Genomic DNA, 22158 nt, shown 5'->3' on the forward strand with positions numbered 1-22158 from the left:
CAAATTTTCTAGTTGTGGTAAACTTTATCACCAAAAACACAAATTTTTCTTATTTTATTTCTCAAGATAAATCAAAAAAAAAATCACAACGTAGTTTCAATAAAAAAAACAAAAAAACTAACAACGTAGTTCCAAACAAGCTAGTTCTGGCTTCATCACACCATTGAATTCACCTTAAACATTAAATGTGACGACGAATTACACAATTCAAATATTCTAGTTATGGTAAACGTTTTCACTAAAAACACCCGTTTTAATTATTTTATGTATTAACATAAATTTTTAAAAAAAACACAAGCACTATATAGTAGTTCTAATCAAAAAATGAAAAAACTAACAAAGTGTTCTAGACAAATGATTCCAAACAAGCTAGTTTTGGTTTCATCACACCATTGGATTCACTTTAAACATTGAATGTGACCACGAATTACACAATTCAAATATTCTACAATTCAGATATTCTAGTTGTGAACATAGTTTTTAAAAAAAAAAACACAAGCACTATATAGTAGTTCTAATTAAAAAATGAAAAAAAAGTGTTCTAGACAAATGATTCCAAACAAGCTAGTTTGGGTTTCATCACACCATTGGATTCACCTTTAACATTGATGCATTCAGCAGAGGGATGATGATCATGCGACAACGGTTTATGATATACTTTTTCTTCTTCTTCGTTTTCTTCCCGAATGTTTATATCGTTCATGAAAATACCTCTACATGGAACTGATTTGCTGCATAGGAGTTGCACAAAGGGTTTCTTGATTGATGTTCCATGTATGTGATTGTACATTACATTCTTGATCTCCACAGCGTTTGTCTATATGTATATGAATTATACCTCAGTTGTTACTTAATGCAATAGATTCATACAAGAAAAATCACTAGAGGGAAAAGAAAAGATTACGTACATGGTTTTTGCATTGTCTATGAGGGCAATAAAATTGGTCGATAATAATAGGTCGGGTTGCTCCATGTAGTTTTATACGTTCAAACAAAACATTTCGCACATGTCCTCTTCCTCCCTAATTAATATAAACAATAGGAATATGATATTGTCATTACTTAATTAGGGAGAACAAAACGCAGATAAACTGGCTTTACCTGCCATGTCTTGATTCTAACCCCATTAGTTGTTTCTCTAAAAGTGCAATCTTGAACAACAACATCTTCGACCGTTTCTTTGGTTCCATATCGACCTAAGCTTCCGATACTTGTTTAAAACAAAACAACTTGATCACATAGTTCCTACGAATTTTTATATTATAGGTAACAAAAACATTGGAAGAAAAGTACCTTATTCCATGCCCCGGACCACATGAGATTCGTGATATATTAATGTATTTTGAACCGTCACCGATAGATATACAATCATCACCTAAAGAAATTAAAAGTCAATAAAAGCGGTTGAGATTATGGTTTGTGTTATATAACTCTAACCTAATTATGAGAGGCTTGGATGTAAACATCTTATTGGATCTTGTTGAAATAAACATTGACACGGTAAGAAAAGATAAATGATGAATGATGAATCAATCACCTGTACGGATATTACTATTATGTACGATAACATTTTGAGAACGTTGAATGTGAATGCCATCAGTGTTAGGGCTATCACCATCAGCGGTTATGGTGAGTTGCTTAACACTAACCCATTTCGAATCTTCCAACGACATTTGAAAATTTGGACTGTCCTTCACCATAATGTTGCTTATATGCACATTACTCGAATGTGATATAACCACCCCCTAAGAAAGAAAAGAAAAAAAAATCGTAAATTTAAATTGCAGCGACTTATATATATATATATAACATTAAACTTGAGAGTGATTTTACTGGATCAGTGATTTGTTACATACCCTTGGTCTCTTGAGACATGCCTATAAAGAAAAACAAAATTTATATGGGTTTAGATGAATAGAAAGTAAAGTAAATGTTGCTACACTCATCAACACTGGAAGATAAATATAAAAATGAGGAAGAGCATACTTTTTTATATTTTTTGCAATTTAGAGACCACCATTTTGTTCCTTGACCATCAAGAATACCACGACCATCGATATGAAGTCCATTTATATGAGCGAATTCGATCCATTGATGACAATGATTTTTCTTGCATTCCCATTCATCAGGAGATCCGGGAGCAATTACGTATCCATTTATCTAAAAAAAATAACGAAATGTATTAGTATTGCATAAAATCAAGTGTTTAATTCATTAGATGATTTTGTATATATGTTTTAATTTAAAATCTGTTCAAAATCTTATTATATAAGAGTCTGACATATGCTAACATTTTAATAAATATGTGATAATTTATATATCATTGTGATGCGTGTTAAAATACATTATTCAGATTTTTGACATGTGTCAGATATTAACATTTTAAAATATTTCATCACAAAAAAATTCCAAAAAAGATTTACAAGTTTTAATGTGGGTAATTTGTTTTTGCAAACTACTCAAAAACTACATTATCTAGATTTTAGGAAGACTAGTTTAAAAAAAATCTTGTATGGTAAAAAATTAGATTTTCAAAAGGATAAAAACCAATAACCACATTAAAACTTGTAAATCGTCAAGGCAAATCTAGTTAGTAAAAAAAAAAGTATTGTTAACTATGTATATTAGACTAATATATTAGATTAATATTATTAGTCATGCTACATACCGATAAAATGATTTTCTTGGATTTACAAGGGCCATGAAACTCAATTGGTTGGAGAAGAAATGTGTATCCTTCAGGAATTTCCATAGTTGATTGGGATCCAATGTAATTGCATGTGTCTTCCCATGCATCCTTGAATGCCTGAAACCATTATTAACAAAGAAATATGTATTCAAAACTATACAAGTTGTGAAGTTTTAATATATATAACAAAAAAAGTTTGAATATATGTATAGTTTACGAAAAAGAAAACAAACCTTTGAATCGTCAGAAAATCCATCTCCAATTGCTCCATAATCAAGAACATTGAAATTTTTATCATCATGATAGAGAGAAGAACGAGACTGAACTAACTGAAAAGTGTGGAAGAGAGATAAAGAAAGCAGAAATGTCAAGAACATTACGGAATTTGCCATTTTCTTCTACTTAATGAAAAAGTTGCACACTGATCAATCTATTTAAACATAAATCTCAGTTACAAAATCTAAATCTATGATTTTTTGTTAAATTTAAAGATTTTATTTTATTTGATATAGTTGAATAATTTTTCGAGATTATCAGTATCTTATTAAGTTAAAAACCTAACAAGATATATATTAGGTTTTCTTTAACAAATTATAATATCAGTTGCCGAGGAAAAAGCTTAAAAACGAGAGAGACTTGATTTGATATTGTATATCTTCTCAATTATTCATCAATATGAAAAAAGGAGGTGTGCGATTAGTAAATTTTTTAAAAATTCAATGACTCCCTAATTCATCGAAAAAAAAAATTTCAGCAAAAAATGAAATGACTCGGCAATGTGAATGTAACATAAGCATCACAACAACCAAATTAATTAAAACCAAGATTTCAGTTATACAAAAGGACAAGATTGAGGCTACGTCAGAATCTCTCTTTTAGTTTCTTACTTCTCAAGTTACATGCCATGCCAAAGTCCCCAAGATCAGTGTCTTGCTAGGCAATTCCGCAGCTGATGGAGAGATATATGTAATCCTCTCTTCACCAATATTAACATTTTTGATACACACAAATCCAGCAACAATGCTGCAAAAAAAACCAATATACATTTGCTTCAAAACTAACAATCGCTTCATCTATATAGCTCAAGTATGATAGCAAGAACTTTGTGGGAGATATTACCTTGTGATGATCTGCTGAGGTTCTTTGGCGTATGAGATAGCAAGAACTTTGTTCACAAGATGTTCGTTAATTGCCACAGGTATGATCTTCAAAGGTGACTTTCCTCTTCGTCGAGCAGATGTTGATGAACTAGTCTCTGGAAAGTCACCGATTTGATATACTTGAACATCACTGAACTTTACGGTTTTGGTGTAGACGGTGAGATCGTTGGTGACTCCATAGAAATAATTCTGTACATAAGCAAAAATATGGAAAGCCCTCTAATTTAATCAAACATAGAAAGAAAAAAACCGATTGATGAAATCGTCAAAGTGAAAAGTCTACCTGAATGTAACAATTCCTCAATTTTTTGCGAAAGTCAGAGCTCCTAGTGAAGACTCCAGCTGACTTCTCAAGATTCCAGAATTGTATATTCCTGAATTTTAGATCTTTCTTCAGATCATTGACAACTTTTTCTTCCTGGAAATTAATGAGAAAGATCAATGTAGGTTTCTTGATTTAGGAGAAGTCCAAATAAGAGAGACTAGATACATTACTTGACCAAGGACAATAACTACAGTTGCATTAAACGTCCTTATTGCATGAAGAAGCAGCTGCAAATTTAAAACAAGATACCATATCAAAAAGCTTATGGCTCATAGCAAAACATATATACATAACAAACAATTCACACAAAAAAAAAAAAAAAAAAAAAAAAAAAAAAACAGAAAAAGAACCGCATAGCCTTCACGAACGATAACCCCCATAGTGTCAATCACCATCCCAGAAGCTCGAGAATTAACGTTTCCAAAAGCCTCATGTTTTAGTTCTCGGGCAAGCTCTTCCACAAGGGATTTGTACAGTCTAAGGTTGGTGCTGAGATTACAAGAAATGGAAGTTTAGTTTCAAGCTAACAGGTCATTATATTGAAACCTAGCCAAAGAATTTGAAGTCAGTTACCTTGGTGTTGTGTGACCAAAGTAGTGCACAATAGCCTTGTCAATAGGAAACCCTTCAACAGGATCCACAGGCATTTCGATAGGAGTAGCAGAAACAGTTCCTGGTATGGTTATGGAGCTTTGACCAATGTTAAGGTCAACAAATGTTGGTTTCCAACCATCTTTTGCTGCCCAATTGAGAAGCATCTTAGCCAATGTGCTCTTACCAGAGTCTGTATCCCCTACAATGATAACCCTTGGTCCCTACATGGAGCAAAACCGTAAAGAAAACCCCAAAGAGTTCAAGTTGTTACGCACAAGAATAGGAATTAATGATCTCTTTAGTAAGGAAAAAGTACCTGTGAAGGTAGAGAATCTCTTGTTGAGGAAGTAGAACGATGTCTTTCTACTTGTAGAGAGTTGTGCACTCTAAGATAGCTCATCATCGGTGTCTAGAACAGAGATATATTTCTAGTAAACAACACAGTTTACTCTTGAGTCTTGATATAACATTATATAAACTAAAAGACACCAAAACCTTACCTCACATGATGTATATTCATTTTCTGTGATGCCATCGGTTTCTATTGTTGCACCATACCATGTGAAAACCTGAAAAGTGAGTAACGTTTTTTGTATCAGTGATAAATGTGACCATCATATATAAAGCACAAATATATTAAGATGATTCAAGGGTCGAAATTATAATTTTTTATATCACCAACTCAACTCAAGACCTTACTTCAACTGTAAAGCATCAAGAGTATGACTTTTTCTATGTAATCAACTTATACCTTCATTCATTAGTCATTACCTAAAGCTTAGATTTTTAATCTAACCCACATGGTCAGTACATGATGAAGTTGAATATGTAAAAACATACCGAAAATACCATGCGAGGAGGAAATGTGAGCCAAACTTCATGTGGAAGCTCATAGCCAAAAATCTCAGCTTCGCCATCGAGCAAACGGAGCCTTAGTGGCCGAGTCCGTTGCACTTCGATCCTGAATTCGCTCTGTTTCTCTAACTTCACTCGTCTTATTTGAGGACCAATCTCACCACCGTACGACATGATCTTCTAGCTCTCTTTCAGGTACTCAGAAAGACAAGAACCTGAGTCTGTACGTTTGGATATATAAAGAGTCTCAACTGAACTGATAGAGAGGAAGCCGAAAGGTTTCAAACTTTAATTTCCATATTCCCGATGTGTTGAGAAATGCGGAGCGTCCCATTCAAAGTCGTTTAAAACGACGACGTCAAGCCTACAATAAAACAACGTCGTCAAGCCTACAATAAAACGACGTCGTCAAGTCTACAAAACGACGTCGTTCTTGGTTAGTAAGGTTCGACGTCGTTTATCTCTCTAATCATCATCTTCACCGTGTGGCTTCCCAAATTGAGAAAAGGGTTCTAACGGGTAGTTTAGTTTGCTGATGAGTGATGAGTTTGAATCAGATTCTTTTGTTTACTCATTGTAATAGTCGTTGGCGTTGGAACTGATAAGTAAGATTAAAGTTCGGAACTTTTTGAGAGTGTAATGAGTTTGAATTTGGCAAATCCTTTATGGGTCCCTGTAAAAGCTTTGCTATGTAGAACAATCAAGAGAAGGAGACTTTTCACTACCGCTGCTATAACAAGTTCAGCCAACAAGGGGGAGAAGGATGAGAGCGATGAGATCTTGGTTGTTGTTGGTGGTGGAGCAGCTGGAGTTTATGGAGCAATCAGGGCTAAGACTCTCTCACCTGATTTGAGAGTTTTGGTTATTGAAAAAGGGAGATTTCTCTCCAAGGTCAGCTTCTCTTATGTTTTTGCATTAACTTAAAAACTCTATTGGCCAATCAGGGAGATGAATTTTGTTAATTTGTTTATCATTTCGTAGGTTAAGATTTCTGGTGGTGGTCGATGTAATGTGACAAATGGGCATTGCAATGATACTAGTGTGAGAGTCTTGTTTCATACATAAAGTTTCAAACTTTATACTTGAAAATTGCAGAATCATGATGGTGGTTTAGTTTGAGTTTTGACCTTTTTGGTAACGTAGAAATCGAATCTGTATGTAGAATTTGGCAGGGCATTATCCTCGTGGTCATAAAGAGCTTAAAGGTTCTTTCTTTTACACACATGGACCTGCTGATACTATGTCATGGTTTTCTGAGCATGGAGTCCCACTAAAGGTTGTGACTTTGCATCCGGTTTACCTTTTGAGATGTTTGTCTTATTCCGCCTAATTCTTGTTGTCTCTTGACAGACTGAAGATGATGGAAGAGTATTCCCTGTCAGTGATAGTTCATCTTCTGTAATTGACTGTCTCTTAAATGAAGCAAATGTTAGAGGAGGTATTATTTACAACACGGTTCTTGAAACACCTATTTGTTCTTAATTGCTGTGTCTCTCTACATTGATATATCCACTCAATTTCATTAAACCAGTTAGGCTTGAGAGAGGTAAGTCTGTGTTGGCTGCTTCTACTAAACCAGATGGAAAGTTCCTTGTTAAAGTTGGGAAACAAACTGCTGACACGTCTGAATCTATCGAAGCTTCTTATCTTCTGATTGCAACTGGAAGTAGCCAACAGGTTATATAATAATCCCATTTGAAGAACATGAGTTATTTAGTTTCAAAGCTGGGTTGTATGTATTATAAAGGTTCTCATATTTTCCTCAGATGTTTTTGTTTTATTATGTTACAGGGTCACTCTTTAGCCACTCGATTTGGTCATTCCATTGTAGATCCAGTACCGAGCTTATTCACTTTTAAGATCAATGATCCATTGCTGAGTGAGTTAGCAGGGGTAAGTTTTCCTCTTAAGATTAGAATTCCTTAGCCCGAAATTTTTTTGATAAGTTTTGTATGTGACATTGTTTATTTCTCTTGTCCAGATTAGTTTCTCCAAAGTCCAAGCCAGACTGAAATTAGATCATCCACTCCCGGATTTGTCTAACCTTGTGCAGGTGTGCATCTTTTTTCCCCTTGCTATTCCTTATTTGGTTAACATCCTTTATCATGAGGAAACCTTCAAATATTACTTTGCTATCTTTCAAGATTGGTCCAATGCTTGTGACACATTGGGGACTTAGTGGACCGGTTATTCTTCGACTCTCTGCATGGGGTGCACGACATCTCTTCAGTTCTAAGTACAAAGGTCTGAATCTTTCATCTCTAAAGAGATAATTTTTTATCCTGTTAAATCGATGAAGTTTGAACATATTTAAATTTTGGCTGCAGGGCATCTTATTGTCGATTTCATTCCGGATATAAACATTGAAACTGCCAAATCTGTACTCAAACAACACAAGCAGCAGTTTTCAGTAACAACATTTCATAATTTTACCATTTTTGTTCTCTCTGTTTCTTGTGTTTGGTTATAGAGAATAAACGTTTGAGCATTGTGTGATGCAGAAGCACAAGGTATCCAATTCCTTTCCTCCTCAATTTGCCCTTGTCAACAGATTCTGGAGATACATTCTAGACCGCGAGGTTCTGACAAACATTCTTTCATAGCTTTTCCATATAAAACCTCTTAACCTTTCACTATTGTCCTTAATTGTCTTCTTGATCACCAGGGTTCTTCAAAAGACACTTTGTGGGCCTCAGTTTCAAATAACTCCTTGAGCTCTATTTCTTATATTCTTAAACATTGTACATTTCAAGTAACCGGAAAGGTATAACATGAAACATTGAAATTTATTCGGATTTTATAATAGTACTAGTCAAGATGGTGATAACGACATTGTGTTTCGTTATTTTTCTGCGAAGGGTCAATACAAAGATGAGTTTGTGACAGCAGGAGGAGTTCCTTTATCCGAGGTTCGGTCTCTTCCAACTAAAATTACTATTTTTCTTCGTTTTTTCTTACGAAATCTGATTTTAACTGTCTCTCTCTCTGTTACAAGGTATCTTTGAAGACAATGGAGAGCAAATTTCTTCCAAATCTTTTCTTTGCGGGAGAGGTAAAGCTACAGTGTTTCAATCATTTCATATGTGCATTTAGCCTACTCACATTCACACATATACCAATGCATTTGGAACATAGACACATGGTATGAGGAAGTAGGTAAACATGTACATACAGATGACAGGACCATCATAACATATCTTACACTTACATTTTGTGTGTTTCAGGTACTAAATGTAGATGGAGTTACCGGAGGCTTCAATTTCCAGGTAAATAAGGCATTAAGGCAAATATCAAATTGTTAAAAAAAATGGTATATTTGTTATTCATGCAAGTGTTGTTATGTGCAGAACGCTTGGTCAGGTGGATATATCGCAGGGACACACATCGGCAAATTAGCAGCATCTAGGAACAACAGAAGAAGCTCTACAGAAAGAAAAGTAATGATAGGATCGTAATTTTCTTGTAAGTCAAGTATTGTTAATTTTAGTTATAAAATGTATTCTATTTTATCTATGTAGGAGCATAATTTTTCCAATTATTGTGTCAAACCTTAACCATAATTATTGTGATTAATATTTTAATTATAGTTTGAGTCAGTTTTGGTCTAGTGGGCGTACGATCCTTGAGAGGTTTAAACTTTTGAGACTGGTCTTTTAGTTTATCATTTTCTGATTACCTATTTCTTCTGTAGAGGGTGGTCCTCAACTTAAATAATCCAATTCGTGGAAAACTCAAACGCGCCAGAGACTCGAGAGCCATCCAATTCATTATTTGACACGGTTTATAATTGGAACCAACGTCGAAAGAGGCAAAAAAAAGTGAAACACGAAAGACTTTATAATATATTATAGAAGACTTTGTAAAGGTTAGTCGCCGACTTGGTGATCACTCGTTTATATAAATAGAGCACACTCTTAAACCGAAAACAGAGACAAATCATACTACACCTAACACAGAAGAAAAAACAAACATTGTTGTTTGGTGGTAAAGAACGATGATGATGGGTGATTCATTCGGAAGTATGGGCTCAAGCATGGCAAGTTTGTTCTTTCTTTGGGCAACAATTCAACAAATCTTCCCTAACCACTTGAAGATCACAATCAAAGAGTTTCTCTTGTCTTCATTCCAACAACTCTGTTTCGCTCAGAGAGTTTCCGACTATTTCACCAACCTCTTCTCTCCTTACGTTGAGATCAACTTCCCGGAGAGCGATGAATACAGTTTCAACCAAGCTTTCTCGGCCATCGAGACCTACCTTGACTCAAAATCAACAGACAAGTCCAAACATCTCAAAGGAAGCCAGGTGAAAGAAAGCAAAGGTTTGGTCTTGAAAAGAAACGAGCCTAAAGTCAGAGACGAATACAAAGGAGTTAATGTCTGGTGGGAGATTGTGGTTGAGACTGATGGAAACAGATATTACAAGCTCACTTTTCACAACCGTTCAAGGAGTCTTATAACCAGTTCGTACGTAAAACATGTGGTTCAAGAAGGGAAATCGATTATAGTCAAGAACAAGCAAACAAGGCTTTTCACGAATAACTTGAGTACTCAATGGGTTTTTGGCCAGAATATGTGGAGATCTATTGCATTTGAGCACCCCGCGAGTTTTGAGACATTAGCTATGGATCCAGAGAAGAAGAAAGAGATTTTGGATGACCTCATCGCCTTCAGCAATGGGAAGGAGTATTACAAGAAGATAGGGAAAGCTTGGAAGAGAGGTTACTTGTTGTATGGACCACCAGGAACAGGTAAGTCCACCATGATTTCAGCCATGGCTAATCTTCTAAACTATCACATCTATGACCTCGAACTTACCGCGGTAAAGAACAACTCAGAGTTGAAAAAACTGCTTACGGCAACATCCAGCAAGTCCATTATTGTGATTGAAGACATAGATTGCTCTGCGGAGTTCACTGCTAATAGAATCAAGAAAGAGAGCAGCATTAGGGAAAGATATGGAAGAGATGATAAAGACGAAAACACGGTTACACTCTCTGGTCTTCTCAACTTCATTGATGGTATTTGGTCGGCTTGTGGACAAGAAAGGATTGTTGTATTCACAACAAACCACTTGGAAAAGCTTGACCCGGCTTTGATCAGGAGAGGAAGAATGGATATGCACATCGAGTTGTCTTACTGCACTTACGAAGCGTTCAAGATTCTTGCCAAGAACTACCTGGATCTTGATGGTGATGACGCTCATCCCTTGTTCAGAGAAATCAAGGCTTTGTTGGAGGAGACGATGATTTCTCCAGCTGATGTGGCAGAGAATCTTATGGCTAGAAACCATCAAATCGATGTTGATAAATCCCTGAGCCTTCTAATCAATGCTTTAGAGGAAAAGAAGGACAATCAGAAGAGCCAACAAGAGAAGAAGAAACAAAAAAAGTTCAAAATATTTGGTTGAGGATTACTACTATTTAGCTTAATTTGATCATTTGATGAACTTAAAACCATAGTTTGTTTTTACTTTTACTAGTGATATTCCACTATGTATGCAATGTTATTTTTCTTCTCTAAAAAGAAGACAAAAAAAGTAAAAACTAAGAAGGTGCAAGCAACTTGTTGAATTTAGGAGTTGAAAGAGAAAAACCTAACTTAAACTTAAACGGCAGAGTGCAAAGTTTTTAACATAGGGAACTCATAAAAATCTCAAAATTCCAGTCTAATAGTTCTGTGAAAATGTGAGAACTACAACAACAATAACGTAAGGCATATTGTGTTGGACCAACAAGACAAATATTCTTATATGAAGAAGACAAGACAAATACAAGGCTGCAAGATAGATTCAATCTTTGTGATCTTTTGCAATGTCAATTCATTAAAATCACAAAAATAAAGGTTGTATATTTTACGTACTGCTAATTTTTTTCCCCATGTTTCTGTTGAAAACTAGTTAACGATAAATCTACTCGATCTAGGATGGTCAGAGGAAAGAAAGCGTGGAGCTCACCAATTGATAGGAATGGTTATCGTTGGACCATGGATGCATCATGCATAATGGTAACGCTTTTTAAGGTTTCTGTACTCAAAATTTCAAAAAAGAAAACAGTAACAACATCTCTCATACTTGAACTCTTTTGTTCTCTCTTTGTTTCTCGTCTTTGGTTATAAAATAAAAACGTTTTGAGCATTGTGTAATCTTACTTGTATATAAGTTTGTCAAGTTGAAGAAGACAGAGTAAAATCTTATTACTAGGATCATAGATTAGAAAAACAGAGAATTGGAACAAGACCCAAACAAAATAGATTATCCTTGATCATCAGATACCACCATAGAACAGATAAGATTGAAAACAACATATATAAATCACATCAAACTAAGAGAGGAAGAGAGTGAGTTGTTTTTAGGATTCTAAAGGATTTGAGAGGATTTGTTTAGTTAAAAATACAGAAATCCAAATCTCATGGTTTTAGGTGGGATTTGAAAAAATTTTACAGAAAAGCATATGAACTTTACTAAAATCTATCAAAATTATAAATTTCCTAAATCCCATCAAATTCTCCAAAATCATGGTATGAATACACCCCCGTTTTAGTTACATATGTAATTTGAATTAGATCTAAAAATATTAGAAATTTTTAAATTATACAACAATAATACTAAACTAGAAAACCGTAAAAATCTAACATCATCATTATATTGGATTGGAACATAGTTCCGAAACTCTAAACGCCGTTCAATTGAAGGAATCTCATCCTTCTCTCGGCTGTGAAACTAGATATCTACGTAAGATTGGAATTTGGAACATGAACCCTAAACGCTGTTCTTAATCATATTTTAGTTTTTACGTTTTTATCGAGATGGTATACGCACAAAACAAGCTAAGAATACACACACAACTCTTATTCTTAATCTCTCGTATCCATTATGCTTATGTAAACCGGTTGGTTTGCTAAACCATTAACTCAGATTCGGGATTCTGTTTGTATTCCTTTGGCTAGTTACGATGGAATCAATCAAAGAATTGAACTTGATTAAGAGATTGTGATACAATTTATCATTGATCAGACATATCGTAAAGGAAGTCCATGACAGCTCAGATCGACCAGACCAAACGTGGTTGGACTGGACTGAATAATAGTTGTATGTTGCATGCCAAATAATAGTTGGACTGATCGTGGCAGACTATGAAGCTCATCTTGCAAAGTGGTTCTATGTTGCAGCTAGCTTTGATTTTATTGCTGAAATATCTTGAACAAAGGGTACGCTTGATTTTATTGCTGAAATCATGAATCTTGCTGCAGATTGCATTCACAAGGAAGAGAAATTTCGGGAGAGAAGAGCGTGAACTTAGATGGGCACACACCCAAAGGACCCTTCATGGCCTTGATCCACCTGAAACTGGGTTCACAAAACACAACAATTATGCAGTATTCAATCGGTTGGCTGAAGATGCAAAGAGACGCGCCGAAATAGCTCGTTAAGCCTTACATTTTAAACCTTAACTGAATTTCTTGATGTAAGGTTGTGTAAAGGGTCATGGATGGACCATAGATTTCAGCTTGCCATCTTCCTGCAGACTGAGGGAGCTGTCGACAGTGTAAGGACATGTGGAGTCAGTGGTGAAGCTCAAGGGTCCTGGCATCAACACAATTCAGCAATCGTACACTGTTTGAGGATAGGAACACAACTAAAATCATGCGTCTCGCTTCACATATGTAAATTTCAATGTGCGTATGTACATAAGTATCCGTCAAGTGCCAGAGTAATATAGGCCGACTGTAATGTGTGTTCTGTAAAAAAACCCTCTTGCATCTGAACCTGCTATAACTATATTTTGCAACGACAACACTCTTCTTCCTCAGTAAAACTATATCAACAATCAAATACCGAGCTCAGGTGATCTAAATGAGAGTAGAAGAGAAACCTTGTGAACCAGCTGAAGAATCATCCACACTGTACCAGACTACAGCATCTGAACAAATCATTACAAATCAATTGTTGAATCACACAAAAGGTCTTATAGTCTTGAAGACACAGCAGAAACAACAGAGTATAGTACAAAGCCGCTCCCAACAACATACCATATATTATTGAGTTTACAGATATGGGTTGTTGATGAAGGTTTTTAAATAATGCTCACTATGCCCTGAGTTTGCTAACTTTGCTCTCAAGTTCGTCCTTTTTGGCTCCAATGATCCTTTCAACCTCTTTACCCTTTTTGATCAGCACAAAGGTTGGCATTCCCGTCACATTAAACTCTTTAGCCACATCCTGAAAACATTAAGTCATGCAGTAAGTTTATATATTTTCTCAATACAATTCAAATAACCAGAAGCATGAAAGGCTGAACCTAACTTCAACAAAACTCTCCATCTTATATCAGAATCCTAGTGATTTTGCAGTTGTACCGATCCATATCGGACCAAAAACAGTGAACTATGGATCAAGCATAGTAATGAGGGATACAATCATACAAATGTCAGAGACACAGAAAGCTGAAACTTTGGTGGTAACAGCATAAAACCATGGCAGAGATGCAGCAAGTTTGAATCTTTTTCCCCCAATTTCACCAAACTCTTATCTTATAGTATCAGAATTACATTGATCTGCAGTTAATACCAAAAAGCTATCTAATGTCTTCCCACAAAATTGCTTAGATATCACAACACTCAATGTAAAGGCACACTTAAGAAAAACAAAAAAGATGAAGACTTTATGATAGAGAGAGATGCTTACAGGAAGCTCATCAACATCTAACTTGACGAAATCAACATCAGTGAACTTATCAGCCATGGCATGAATCGTAGGCTCAATCATCCTACATGGTCCACACCACGACGCCGAGAAATCAACCACCATCTTTTTACCAATTCACACAAAACCAAAATCTCAATCAAAATCCTAAAATTGATTGATTTACACACCAAAACTGAATAGAGTCTGAGACAATACCAATTTGTTCGATTCTTTGATCTCGTTGTAATGAAGCTGCCACCGAGCTGAAGAGCTAAACTTGAGGAGGCGACTTGGCTCAGATTCAGTCCCTGCATCTTCTCCACTTCCAAACAGAGATGATACAACTCCTCCCATTCTCTCGTCTCTTTTCTCTGATTCCGCTTAAGAACGACGCTTTGTTTTCTTTGATCAAATGATCGTGTCGTTTATATTCAAACATTGTGTCGTTTTTTGTTAAACTATTTGGTCAACTACGATTGATTGTGTTGTGGGTAGGCCTAGGCATTTTAACCGTATCCGAAACCCGAACCCGACCTGAAATAGATAGTTCGGTTCAGATTCGGATAGTACTAAATACCTGATCGGATTTAGTTTCTTCAAAATTTGAATATCCGAACTAACCCGAAATAAATACAAAAATGCATCTAAGTAGGTTTGAACCCAGTACATTAGGTATTTACAAGTTTATCATAAACCACCTTAGTTTTATGTCATAATATGAAAACGTTAATTATTTATATATATATATATAATTATGTATTCTAAAATTGATTTATTTTTTTCTTTCTCAATCAACAGAACCCATAATTGTTTTTTTTATTACCCAGATCAATTTTAGTAGAAACATGACAAACAAATCTACAAAAAAAAAATATAGTTTGTGGGGTTTAAAGAGTGAGTGAGGTTGGAAGATAAATATGAATTATATCATATAATTATCTATAAATATTAGATTTGGTAGGAAATTTGAAGGATTTAATTTTTGAAGTAGTGGCCATGGATAAACAAATCTAGGGTTTTTTTTGTTGAAAAAGAGAGATGAAGAAGAAGGAGACAAGAAGAGAAAGATAGAAAGTTTTTTTTTTTCAAGACAGATTTTTTTTTTTTTTATGACTTCGGGTAACCCGAAATTACCCGAACCCGAAGACACCCGATCCGAACCCGACCCGATATTAGAAAATACGCGATCTGGTTTTATATCTCTACATCCAAAAATCCGAAAACCCGAACATCCGAACCCGAATCCGATCGGATACCCGAATGCCCAGGCCTAGTTGTGGGGAACTTTCGTTGACTCATGAAATTAAAGGTGAAAAATAACAAAAAAAACCGGACTAAACCGATATTGGAAAACCAAATCAGACCAAACCGAAATGGTAATACCAAAAGTCGATATGAAATTTACCGATTTATGTACATGTTTTGGATTTTTGCAGTTGCTCGATTTCTGTGTACTAAAAATGTTAATATGGATGAATAGAGAATTTCATATTTTTTTTTTTGAATGCAATGTTAAATTATATTCAAAAAACAAAAATACGTTTGTACAACTTGTGTTTCAGGGCTTTGATAGTTTTAAACAGAGTTTAAATAAATTATGAGATTAATATCTTGTCCCTAGCCAAGAGAGTAATCCGTTTTCATAGCATCTATCCCCTAGGAGACCAATAGCGAGGAGTTGGTTTTTCATCTGTTGATCAATAATCTGTATGAAGCGGGAGGATGGCTTCGGAGGGTCACCATGCTTCCGCCCGTTTCGTTCGTGCCAAATGGTGTAGATCGTCACTTGTAGAACAGAGCAAGCTAAATAACTTGTGATTTGATCCCTCCAGTTGCTACAGGTTGAGGCAATGATCGAGTAGATCGTTTCGTTACGTTTGTACAACTTGTGTTTCAGGGCTTTGATAGTTTTAAACAGAGTTTAAATAAATTATGAGATTAATATCTTGTCCCTAGCCAAGAGAGTAATCCGTTGTCATAGCATCTATCCCCTAGGAGACCAATAGCGAGGAGTTGGTTTTTCATCTGTTGATCAATAATCTGTATGAAGCGGGAGGATGGCTTCGGAGGGTCACCATGCTTCCGCCCGTTTCGTTCGTGCCAAATGGCGTAGATCGCCACTTGTAGAACAGAGCAAGCTAAATAACTTGTGATTTGATCCCTCCAGTTGCTACAGGTTGAGGCAATGATCGAGTTCCAGTTGGTTGAGTAGCGCGTCTTGTATACATTTTTTGCAATGGCATGCCAAATCTCCGAGCTATAGCTACAAGAAAAAAATAAGTGATTGCGAGTTTCAGTAGCAATATTGCAGAAAACACAGTTGCCTGAATCAGATGTGGACCATTGTGAAGTGCGATCGCCAGTGGAGAGCCTGTTGTGAAACGCCAACCAAGTACACAAGGAGTTTTTTGGTGTAGAGTGAGTGAACCAAACACATCGATACCATGAGACCTCTGCTCATGAGAACCGAGTGTGAAGCCAAGTTTCTTTAGTGGAAAAACATTGCTGAAACTTGTCATTTTTTCCTCTCCAAAGAACAACATCCTCCCTGGAAGCTGCTTGATCACGTTTCAATAGAAGCTCTGCTTCGATCTGGTTATATTGTTGTAGGCGATAACGCCTTCGGTGACTCCTACCCCACGCATCCGCAACAGTCATATGCGTATTTATACCCATTTCAATAATACCTATGTCCCCTATAGCATCAACCAACCTTCCCAAACTCGACCAGTTATCGAACCAAAAGGAGGTACTAAGCCCATTATGGACTTCAGTTCTGCAAAAAAAGTAGCTGCAACTTGTCTGACCTTTAGGATCTTTCGCCACATCCAGGAACCAGCAGTGGTAGATTTAACACACCAAAAGCTCTTATATTTGAGTAAAGTATTGTTCACCCATTTGACCCACAGAGACTCCCCCAACGAAACGATACGCCATACCAACTTCAAACAACATACATCATTCATCTCCTTTAGAGACCGTAGCCCCAGTCCACCTTCTTTTTTAGGCTTACAGATATCCAGCCTGGCAACCTTAGATTTATGAGGGTTTAACTCTGGACATGACCATAGGAAAGCAGAGCATAATTTATCTATCTCAAGGATGCAGTGGCGTGGAAGTCGAAATGCAGACAACCAGAAAGTGCATAAGCTCCAAAGCATTGAGTGTATCAAATTTAGACGGCCCACGAAGGAGAGAAACCGAGTGTCCAGTAACCTATTATTTTCTTAATATGCTCAATAAAAGACGAGTAGTCTGAAGTAGTTAGACATTTGGTAACCAAAGGTAGGCCCAGATATCGAACCGGAAGTTGACTCACATCAAAAACGGAAGTTGCTTTGAATCTCTTGACAAGCTGAATCGGGGACACCCCACAAGTATATTGTAGACTTCTCCATTCTTATTTTCAATCCCAATTTCTTAGCAAAACTGTCAAAAACCGCCACAATACCCTCTATAGAACGCATATTATCATCAGAAAGAACCATGAGATCATCTGCAAAACTCAAATGAGTGACACCAAGTTGTTTACAATGAGAATGGTATCCAAATTGTGTACCAGCCGCGCGATCCAACATCCGGGATAGAACGTCCATCACTATAACAAACAGGTAGGGAGAAAGGGAGCAACCAAGTCTTAACCCCCGTGAGTTTTGGAAAAAATCGGCAAGTTCCCCATTAACCTGAACAGAAAACAAAGTTGTTGACACACAAAGCATTAACCAATGCACAAATACGGGAGGGAGGTCCAAAGCAGAGAGGACATTTCTAAGAAACAACCATTGAACATAATCGAAAGCCTTGGAGATATCAATTTTAATGGCACATCGACTGGAAATAGTATCCTTATGATAGTCCTTGACTAACTCCGTAGCAAGCAGGACGTTTTCAATCAGTAAACGATCCTTAACAAAGGCCGACTGGTTACCTGCGATGAATTTTGGGAGAAGCACCTTAAACCACATTACAACAAGAGATTGGCCGGTAATCCTTCATTTCCCTGGACTCCTCTTTTTTAGGGGTCAATGCTAGGATAATAGCATTTGCACGTTTAGGTAGAAAACCTTTCACAAAAATGGACTGAACGACAATCACAAATTCCACACCAATAATGTCCCATGCTGCCTTAAAGAACTTAATAGTAAAGCCATCAGGACCCGGAGATTTATCCAATGGCATAGAAAACAACACATTGCGAATCTCCTCTGTTAAGACCGGCCTAGTAATTAAGACTGTTCTTGTCCTCTAATGTGCATCGAAACTGCAATAAGTCTTGCAACTCCTCCACTGTAACTCCCTCAAAGTTCAGAGGCACGACCTGAAGAAATTCACGGAAGTGTCTGAATCTCTCGGATCATATTTTTGCCACTCTAGTCTGAACCGCACGATGAAAAGTTTTATTGTTGCGATCACCAACTTTCAACCAATGGAGTTTTGATTTCTGTTTCAAGAACTTCTCTTCAATACCAACAAGAAAACACCAACGATCATATGCCTCTTTTTCTGCCACCATAGCGTATGTAGAGGGGTTTAATAAATTTGAAGCTTGTTTCGCAGAGATTATAATACGCTGCTCTTGTTTTAACCACCAAGTTGTCAATCTTACCACGTGCCAGAACACAAAGCTTCGGTTTAAGTGCCTTGAGTTTCTTAGTGAAGCGGAAAAGAGATGATGTAGACATATGAATGGGTTCAGTGCCTTCCCAAAACTCTGCAACCAACGCTTTGAACTCAGACATGTCATTGCATTTACAAACTTGAAAGGCTTACGCTGTCGCTTGTTATCCACTGGCCTAAGAATGTTTATCCTGCAACGCGAATGATCAGAGCATCCGCCAGCTTCAAAGACACTATACGAAGTCGGATATGCATCAAGCCAAGCCTCATTAACCAAAACACGGTCCAACTTTTTGGAAATGAGTTCATTCTCCCTTTTATTACACCATGTAAATAAGGTACCATGAGAGGTTAAATCAACAAAAGAACAGTAGTTCACTGCCGATTGAAAATCTCACATGCCCTCTATTACACCCGAACCATCTGTACCACGAGAGTGCTCCTCAACAGCCAAAGTGTCATTAAAGTCTCCAAACATAAGCCAAGGCTTATCCTGCATAAGCGAGGAGTCACTATGGGAGCGTATGTCATCCCACAAGACTTTCCTTTCCTCCATCAAATTACAGGCATAGACAAATGAACAAAAGAACTCCTCTTCTTCCCCCTCCAATTTAACCAGACAAGTTATAATTTGGCTACTCTTAAACACCGGAGTAAGCCTCACATTATGCCGCCATACCACCCAAAGACGCCCCCGAGCATTATGCTTATAATTCGACAATAACGACCAGTCTCAAAACAACTTCACACCTAACCACTGAGCCTTACGCTCCTTCACCCTAGTCTCAATAAAACCAACAAACTGAAAGTTCTGATCATCAATCCACTTCTTGATAACAGAATGTTTTGAAGTTCTGTTTAATCCGCGAACATTCCAAAAGAACCCAGACATTAGGAATCCTTAGAAGAGGTCCTTTTATTCTGATCCCTAGGCAAGAGACTAGGAGGCTGAGTAGAAGGATTTGATATGAGCTTATGTGCTGTTTTAGACCCACGAGGCAGAGACGGACGAAGCGATGGGATAAGAGATACCTCCAACTGTTTCTGTGGCAGGGAAAAATCGCCTGCAACTTCACCTGAATGTGAGGCAGGGTCATCATGACGTGACTCCATGTCATCCTCAACAGCTTCCTCAACAGATTCCCCCTTACCGCCAAGGGCGGAGAACGTGTTAGACAAAAGAGAAGCACTTTCTTTCTTACCCTCAGTTTCTCTTTGTTTCCCAGGACTTCTAACAGACTTCGGAGTTTGCCATTCCCCCTCGTCAACCTTGGGGAGCTCCACTCCGACAGTAGTAGTATCTGGTAGTTCACTAACATCTTCAGGAGAGGTAACAACATGTGATGCTTTAGATGTACCCTCTCTGATTCTTGAACAATTGCAGGTAATGCAGGATTAGAAATATTAGCCACTGGTAGAGTGTTAGAGCTTGCTAAACAGGTTGCCTTTAAATGACCCCACTTCCCACAAATTTTACACTTTGGCGGCAGCCATGGGTAAGAATATTTGATAACTGCATCAAGTTCTCCCTCTTCCTCCCCCATGAAAACAAAATCACTTGGTAGAGTCTTTGTTAAGTTTGCTTCAACCAGAATCTGAGCAACATCAAAACTAGTACAGGCGTCTGTTTTCGGATGTAACCGAATCGGTTTACCAACAACACTAGCCAGGAACTGCAGGCCCTTGTTTGTGAACAGAGATGGAGGCACGTCAGAGAGCGTGAACCACAAAGGTATTGACTTCAAATATCTCTCCTACTGATTTTAATATTTACCAGATATTAACATTTTTGATACACACAAATCCAGCAACAATGCTGCAAAAATTCTGCAAAAAGCTGCAAAAATGCTGAATTTAAGATATTGCTCAAGCAATTGTTTTTATACATCCCCATGTGATTTGCAATAAGTAGACCAAGCAAATAGATCATTTTTTGGTACCATTATCATCTTACTAATTATGTGGTTAATTTAATGCTTCCAAATCAAAATGACAAAGGGAAGACAATGTGTTAATACCATCACCATAACTGGACAAGAGCAAGTATAACTTTTCCTTGAGTATGTTTTACATTTTTGAATAATTTTTTTGAAAATTGATATTAAGATTTGTATAGCAAATAAATATCTATAAATAATAATAAGAAATAATTCAAAGAATATTTATCGTGGAAGTAGTATATGGAAAAAACAAAAAGGTATCTGAAGATGATGAAAATGATCTATAAAACTCATCAACAGTACTTTTTCATATATAATTTGTGTCTCCAACAATTGCATATAATTCTCTCTCATTTTTTACGTAAAACAAAACCATAATTAACAATTTCAAAACATATGGAAACTCAAAACTTAAAAATGAAAATCATTACTTTCATATTCCTTTCTAATTAAATCAAACATATCACCTCAGAATCGAATGATTATGGAAGATATTACTTTGAGAAAATTAAGATGCAAATAATTAATGAAGATTACATTTGTTTTGGTCTAATTAAAAAATGAGTTTGAATCGATTTTAGAAATAAATTGTAAGCAAGTGTGTGTTTGTGTTTAATGGGGTTGGAGTCTTTAATTGTGATTGATCACATTTTCTTTGGAGTCTTGTATTCAAATGATGATATATTAAGTTATATGTTTTAAGTGTTACACAAGCAACTAGAAAAATCGATTTTGTATTTTGTAAAAGAAGCATGATTTGAATAATTTTTGTTGAATAATTTTATTTTCTCCTAAAATAACTAAATAATTTGTTTTTTTTAATAATTTCTCCTCGTGGATATTGATTGAGATTTGAATAGCGCAAAAAAATATAAATAAAAATAGAAAAAGGAAAAAGGATACCTATCTTGAAAGTAGTACATCAAAAAAAAAGTTATTTGGAAGAAAGATGACAATCTTTGAGAAAAAAAAAATTCTCAACCGCCTTTTTAACTTTCGATCAACAATAGTTTTCAATATAGAAATTGTATTTTGAGAGACTGTAAATAATCCTCTCATTTTTTACATAAAGCAAAATCATAAATGAAATTTACTTTATATTTTATATTTTTATTTAAAAACTTAGTCCAAAACATCTCTCATTGTTTTATATTTTTTCTCAAAAAATAATATACTCAAAAATAAAATAAAAATATATAATTAAATTTTAAGGTGCATGATAACGTGAAGCCCAAGCAAATTTATTCTCCATCACTAATCCATGACAATTAGGAAGAATTAAGTACTAGTGGGGA

At 36.1% G+C, this 22158-nt stretch overlaps 4 protein-coding genes and 1 pseudogene across 7 annotated transcripts; 2 read left to right on the forward strand and 3 right to left on the reverse strand.

Annotated features, from left to right (window-relative positions):
* Positions 1-403: 403 nt before the first annotated feature.
* LOC104719704 (putative polygalacturonase At1g80170) lies at positions 404-3081 on the reverse strand. The gene is made up of 9 exons (XM_087468204.1): positions 2923-3081; positions 2669-2806; positions 1987-2160; positions 1857-1877; positions 1538-1745; positions 1294-1375; positions 1102-1210; positions 909-1022; positions 404-817 (listed from the first exon to the last, which is right to left on the reverse strand). The coding sequence occupies exons 1-9, from the start codon at positions 3079-3081 to the stop codon at positions 542-544; spliced, it is 1281 nt and encodes a 426-aa protein (XP_087324330.1). The 3' UTR covers positions 404-541.
* A 498-nt stretch (positions 3082-3579) lies between these two features.
* Positions 3580-4989, reverse strand: LOC104720649 (protein CLP1 homolog 5-like; the record flags this gene model as incomplete). Its single annotated transcript, XM_087468742.1, has 6 exons — positions 3580-3712; positions 3809-4038; positions 4133-4267; positions 4345-4401; positions 4525-4663; positions 4748-4989. Coding segments are annotated over 6 exons (936 nt in total), but the record flags the coding sequence as incomplete, so codon positions are not given.
* A 1086-nt stretch (positions 4990-6075) lies between these two features.
* On the forward strand, positions 6076-9549 carry LOC104719702 (uncharacterized). 2 transcript variants are annotated; one of them, XM_010437666.3, is made up of 16 exons: positions 6111-6514; positions 6605-6664; positions 6786-6899; positions 6974-7061; positions 7155-7300; positions 7415-7516; positions 7605-7676; positions 7768-7867; positions 7951-8033; positions 8125-8202; positions 8289-8387; positions 8482-8532; positions 8619-8675; positions 8848-8889; positions 8971-9085; positions 9315-9549. In XM_010437666.3, exons 1-15 carry the CDS (start codon positions 6263-6265, stop codon positions 9076-9078), a joined length of 1452 nt encoding a protein of 483 aa, XP_010435968.1. In that variant the 5' UTR covers positions 6111-6262; the 3' UTR covers positions 9079-9085; positions 9315-9549. The 2 variants fall into 2 exon arrangements, with proteins under 2 accessions (XP_010435967.1, XP_010435968.1); XM_010437665.2 differs by lacking the exon at positions 9315-9549 and having other exon boundaries at positions 6076-6514; positions 8971-9230.
* Positions 9505-11170, forward strand: LOC104719701 (AAA-ATPase At5g40000 pseudogene; annotated as a pseudogene). Its single transcript, XR_015569102.1, has one exon. The product of XR_015569102.1 is annotated as an AAA-ATPase At5g40000 pseudogene (transcript).
* A 2306-nt stretch (positions 11171-13476) lies between these two features.
* On the reverse strand, positions 13477-14748 carry LOC104719700 (thioredoxin H2-like). Of its 2 annotated transcripts, XR_015568780.1 has the most exons (4): positions 14523-14748; positions 14307-14429; positions 13652-13841; positions 13477-13542 (listed from the first exon to the last, which is right to left on the reverse strand). XR_015568780.1 is itself a non-coding variant. In XM_087469650.1 (3 exons), the coding sequence occupies exons 1-3, from the start codon at positions 14658-14660 to the stop codon at positions 13710-13712; spliced, it is 393 nt and encodes a 130-aa protein (XP_087325776.1). In that variant the 5' UTR covers positions 14661-14748; the 3' UTR covers positions 13477-13709. The 2 variants fall into 2 exon arrangements, 1 of the variants encoding a protein (XP_087325776.1); XM_087469650.1 differs by having other exon boundaries at positions 13477-13841.
* Positions 14749-22158: the final 7410 nt, after the last annotated feature.

The sequence above is a fragment of the Camelina sativa genome, chromosome 10 (genome assembly GCF_030686135.1).
Source record: "Camelina sativa cultivar CO46 ecotype springtype chromosome 10, ASM3068613v1".
NCBI classification, from domain to species: Eukaryota; Viridiplantae; Streptophyta; class Magnoliopsida; order Brassicales; family Brassicaceae; genus Camelina; species Camelina sativa.

What these genes read in the sequence shown, in the direction of transcription:
- LOC104719704 (XM_087468204.1), bottom strand. Translation starts at nt 3,081, where the DNA reads ATGGCAAATTCCGTAATGTTCTTGACATTTCTGCTTTCTTTATCTCTC. An exon ending in CATGTCTCAAGAGACCAAGG is followed by an intron (nt 1,746 to 1,856) that starts GTATGTAACAAA and finishes TTTCTTTCTTAG; the next exon opens with GGGGTGGTTATATCACATTC. An exon ending in GGTCCGGGGCATGGAATAAG is followed by an intron (nt 1,211 to 1,293) that starts GTACTTTTCTTC and finishes GTTTTAAACAAG; the next exon opens with TATCGGAAGCTTAGGTCGAT.
- LOC104719702 (XM_010437665.2), top strand. Translation starts at nt 6,263, where the DNA reads ATGAGTTTGAATTTGGCAAATCCTTTATGGGTCCCTGTAAAAGCTTTG. An exon ending in AAGGGAGATTTCTCTCCAAG is followed by an intron (nt 6,515 to 6,604) that starts GTCAGCTTCTCT and finishes ATCATTTCGTAG; the next exon opens with GTTAAGATTTCTGGTGGTGG. An exon ending in GGCATTGCAATGATACTAGT is followed by an intron (nt 6,665 to 6,785) that starts GTGAGAGTCTTG and finishes ATCTGTATGTAG; the next exon opens with AATTTGGCAGGGCATTATCC.
- LOC104719700 (XM_087469650.1), bottom strand. Translation starts at nt 14,660, where the DNA reads ATGGGAGGAGTTGTATCATCTCTGTTTGGAAGTGGAGAAGATGCAGGG. An exon ending in TCAAAGAATCGAACAAATTG is followed by an intron (nt 14,430 to 14,522) that starts GTATTGTCTCAG and finishes ATTGGTAAAAAG; the next exon opens with ATGGTGGTTGATTTCTCGGC. An exon ending in TAGATGTTGATGAGCTTCCT is followed by an intron (nt 13,842 to 14,306) that starts GTAAGCATCTCT and finishes TAATGTTTTCAG; the next exon opens with GATGTGGCTAAAGAGTTTAA.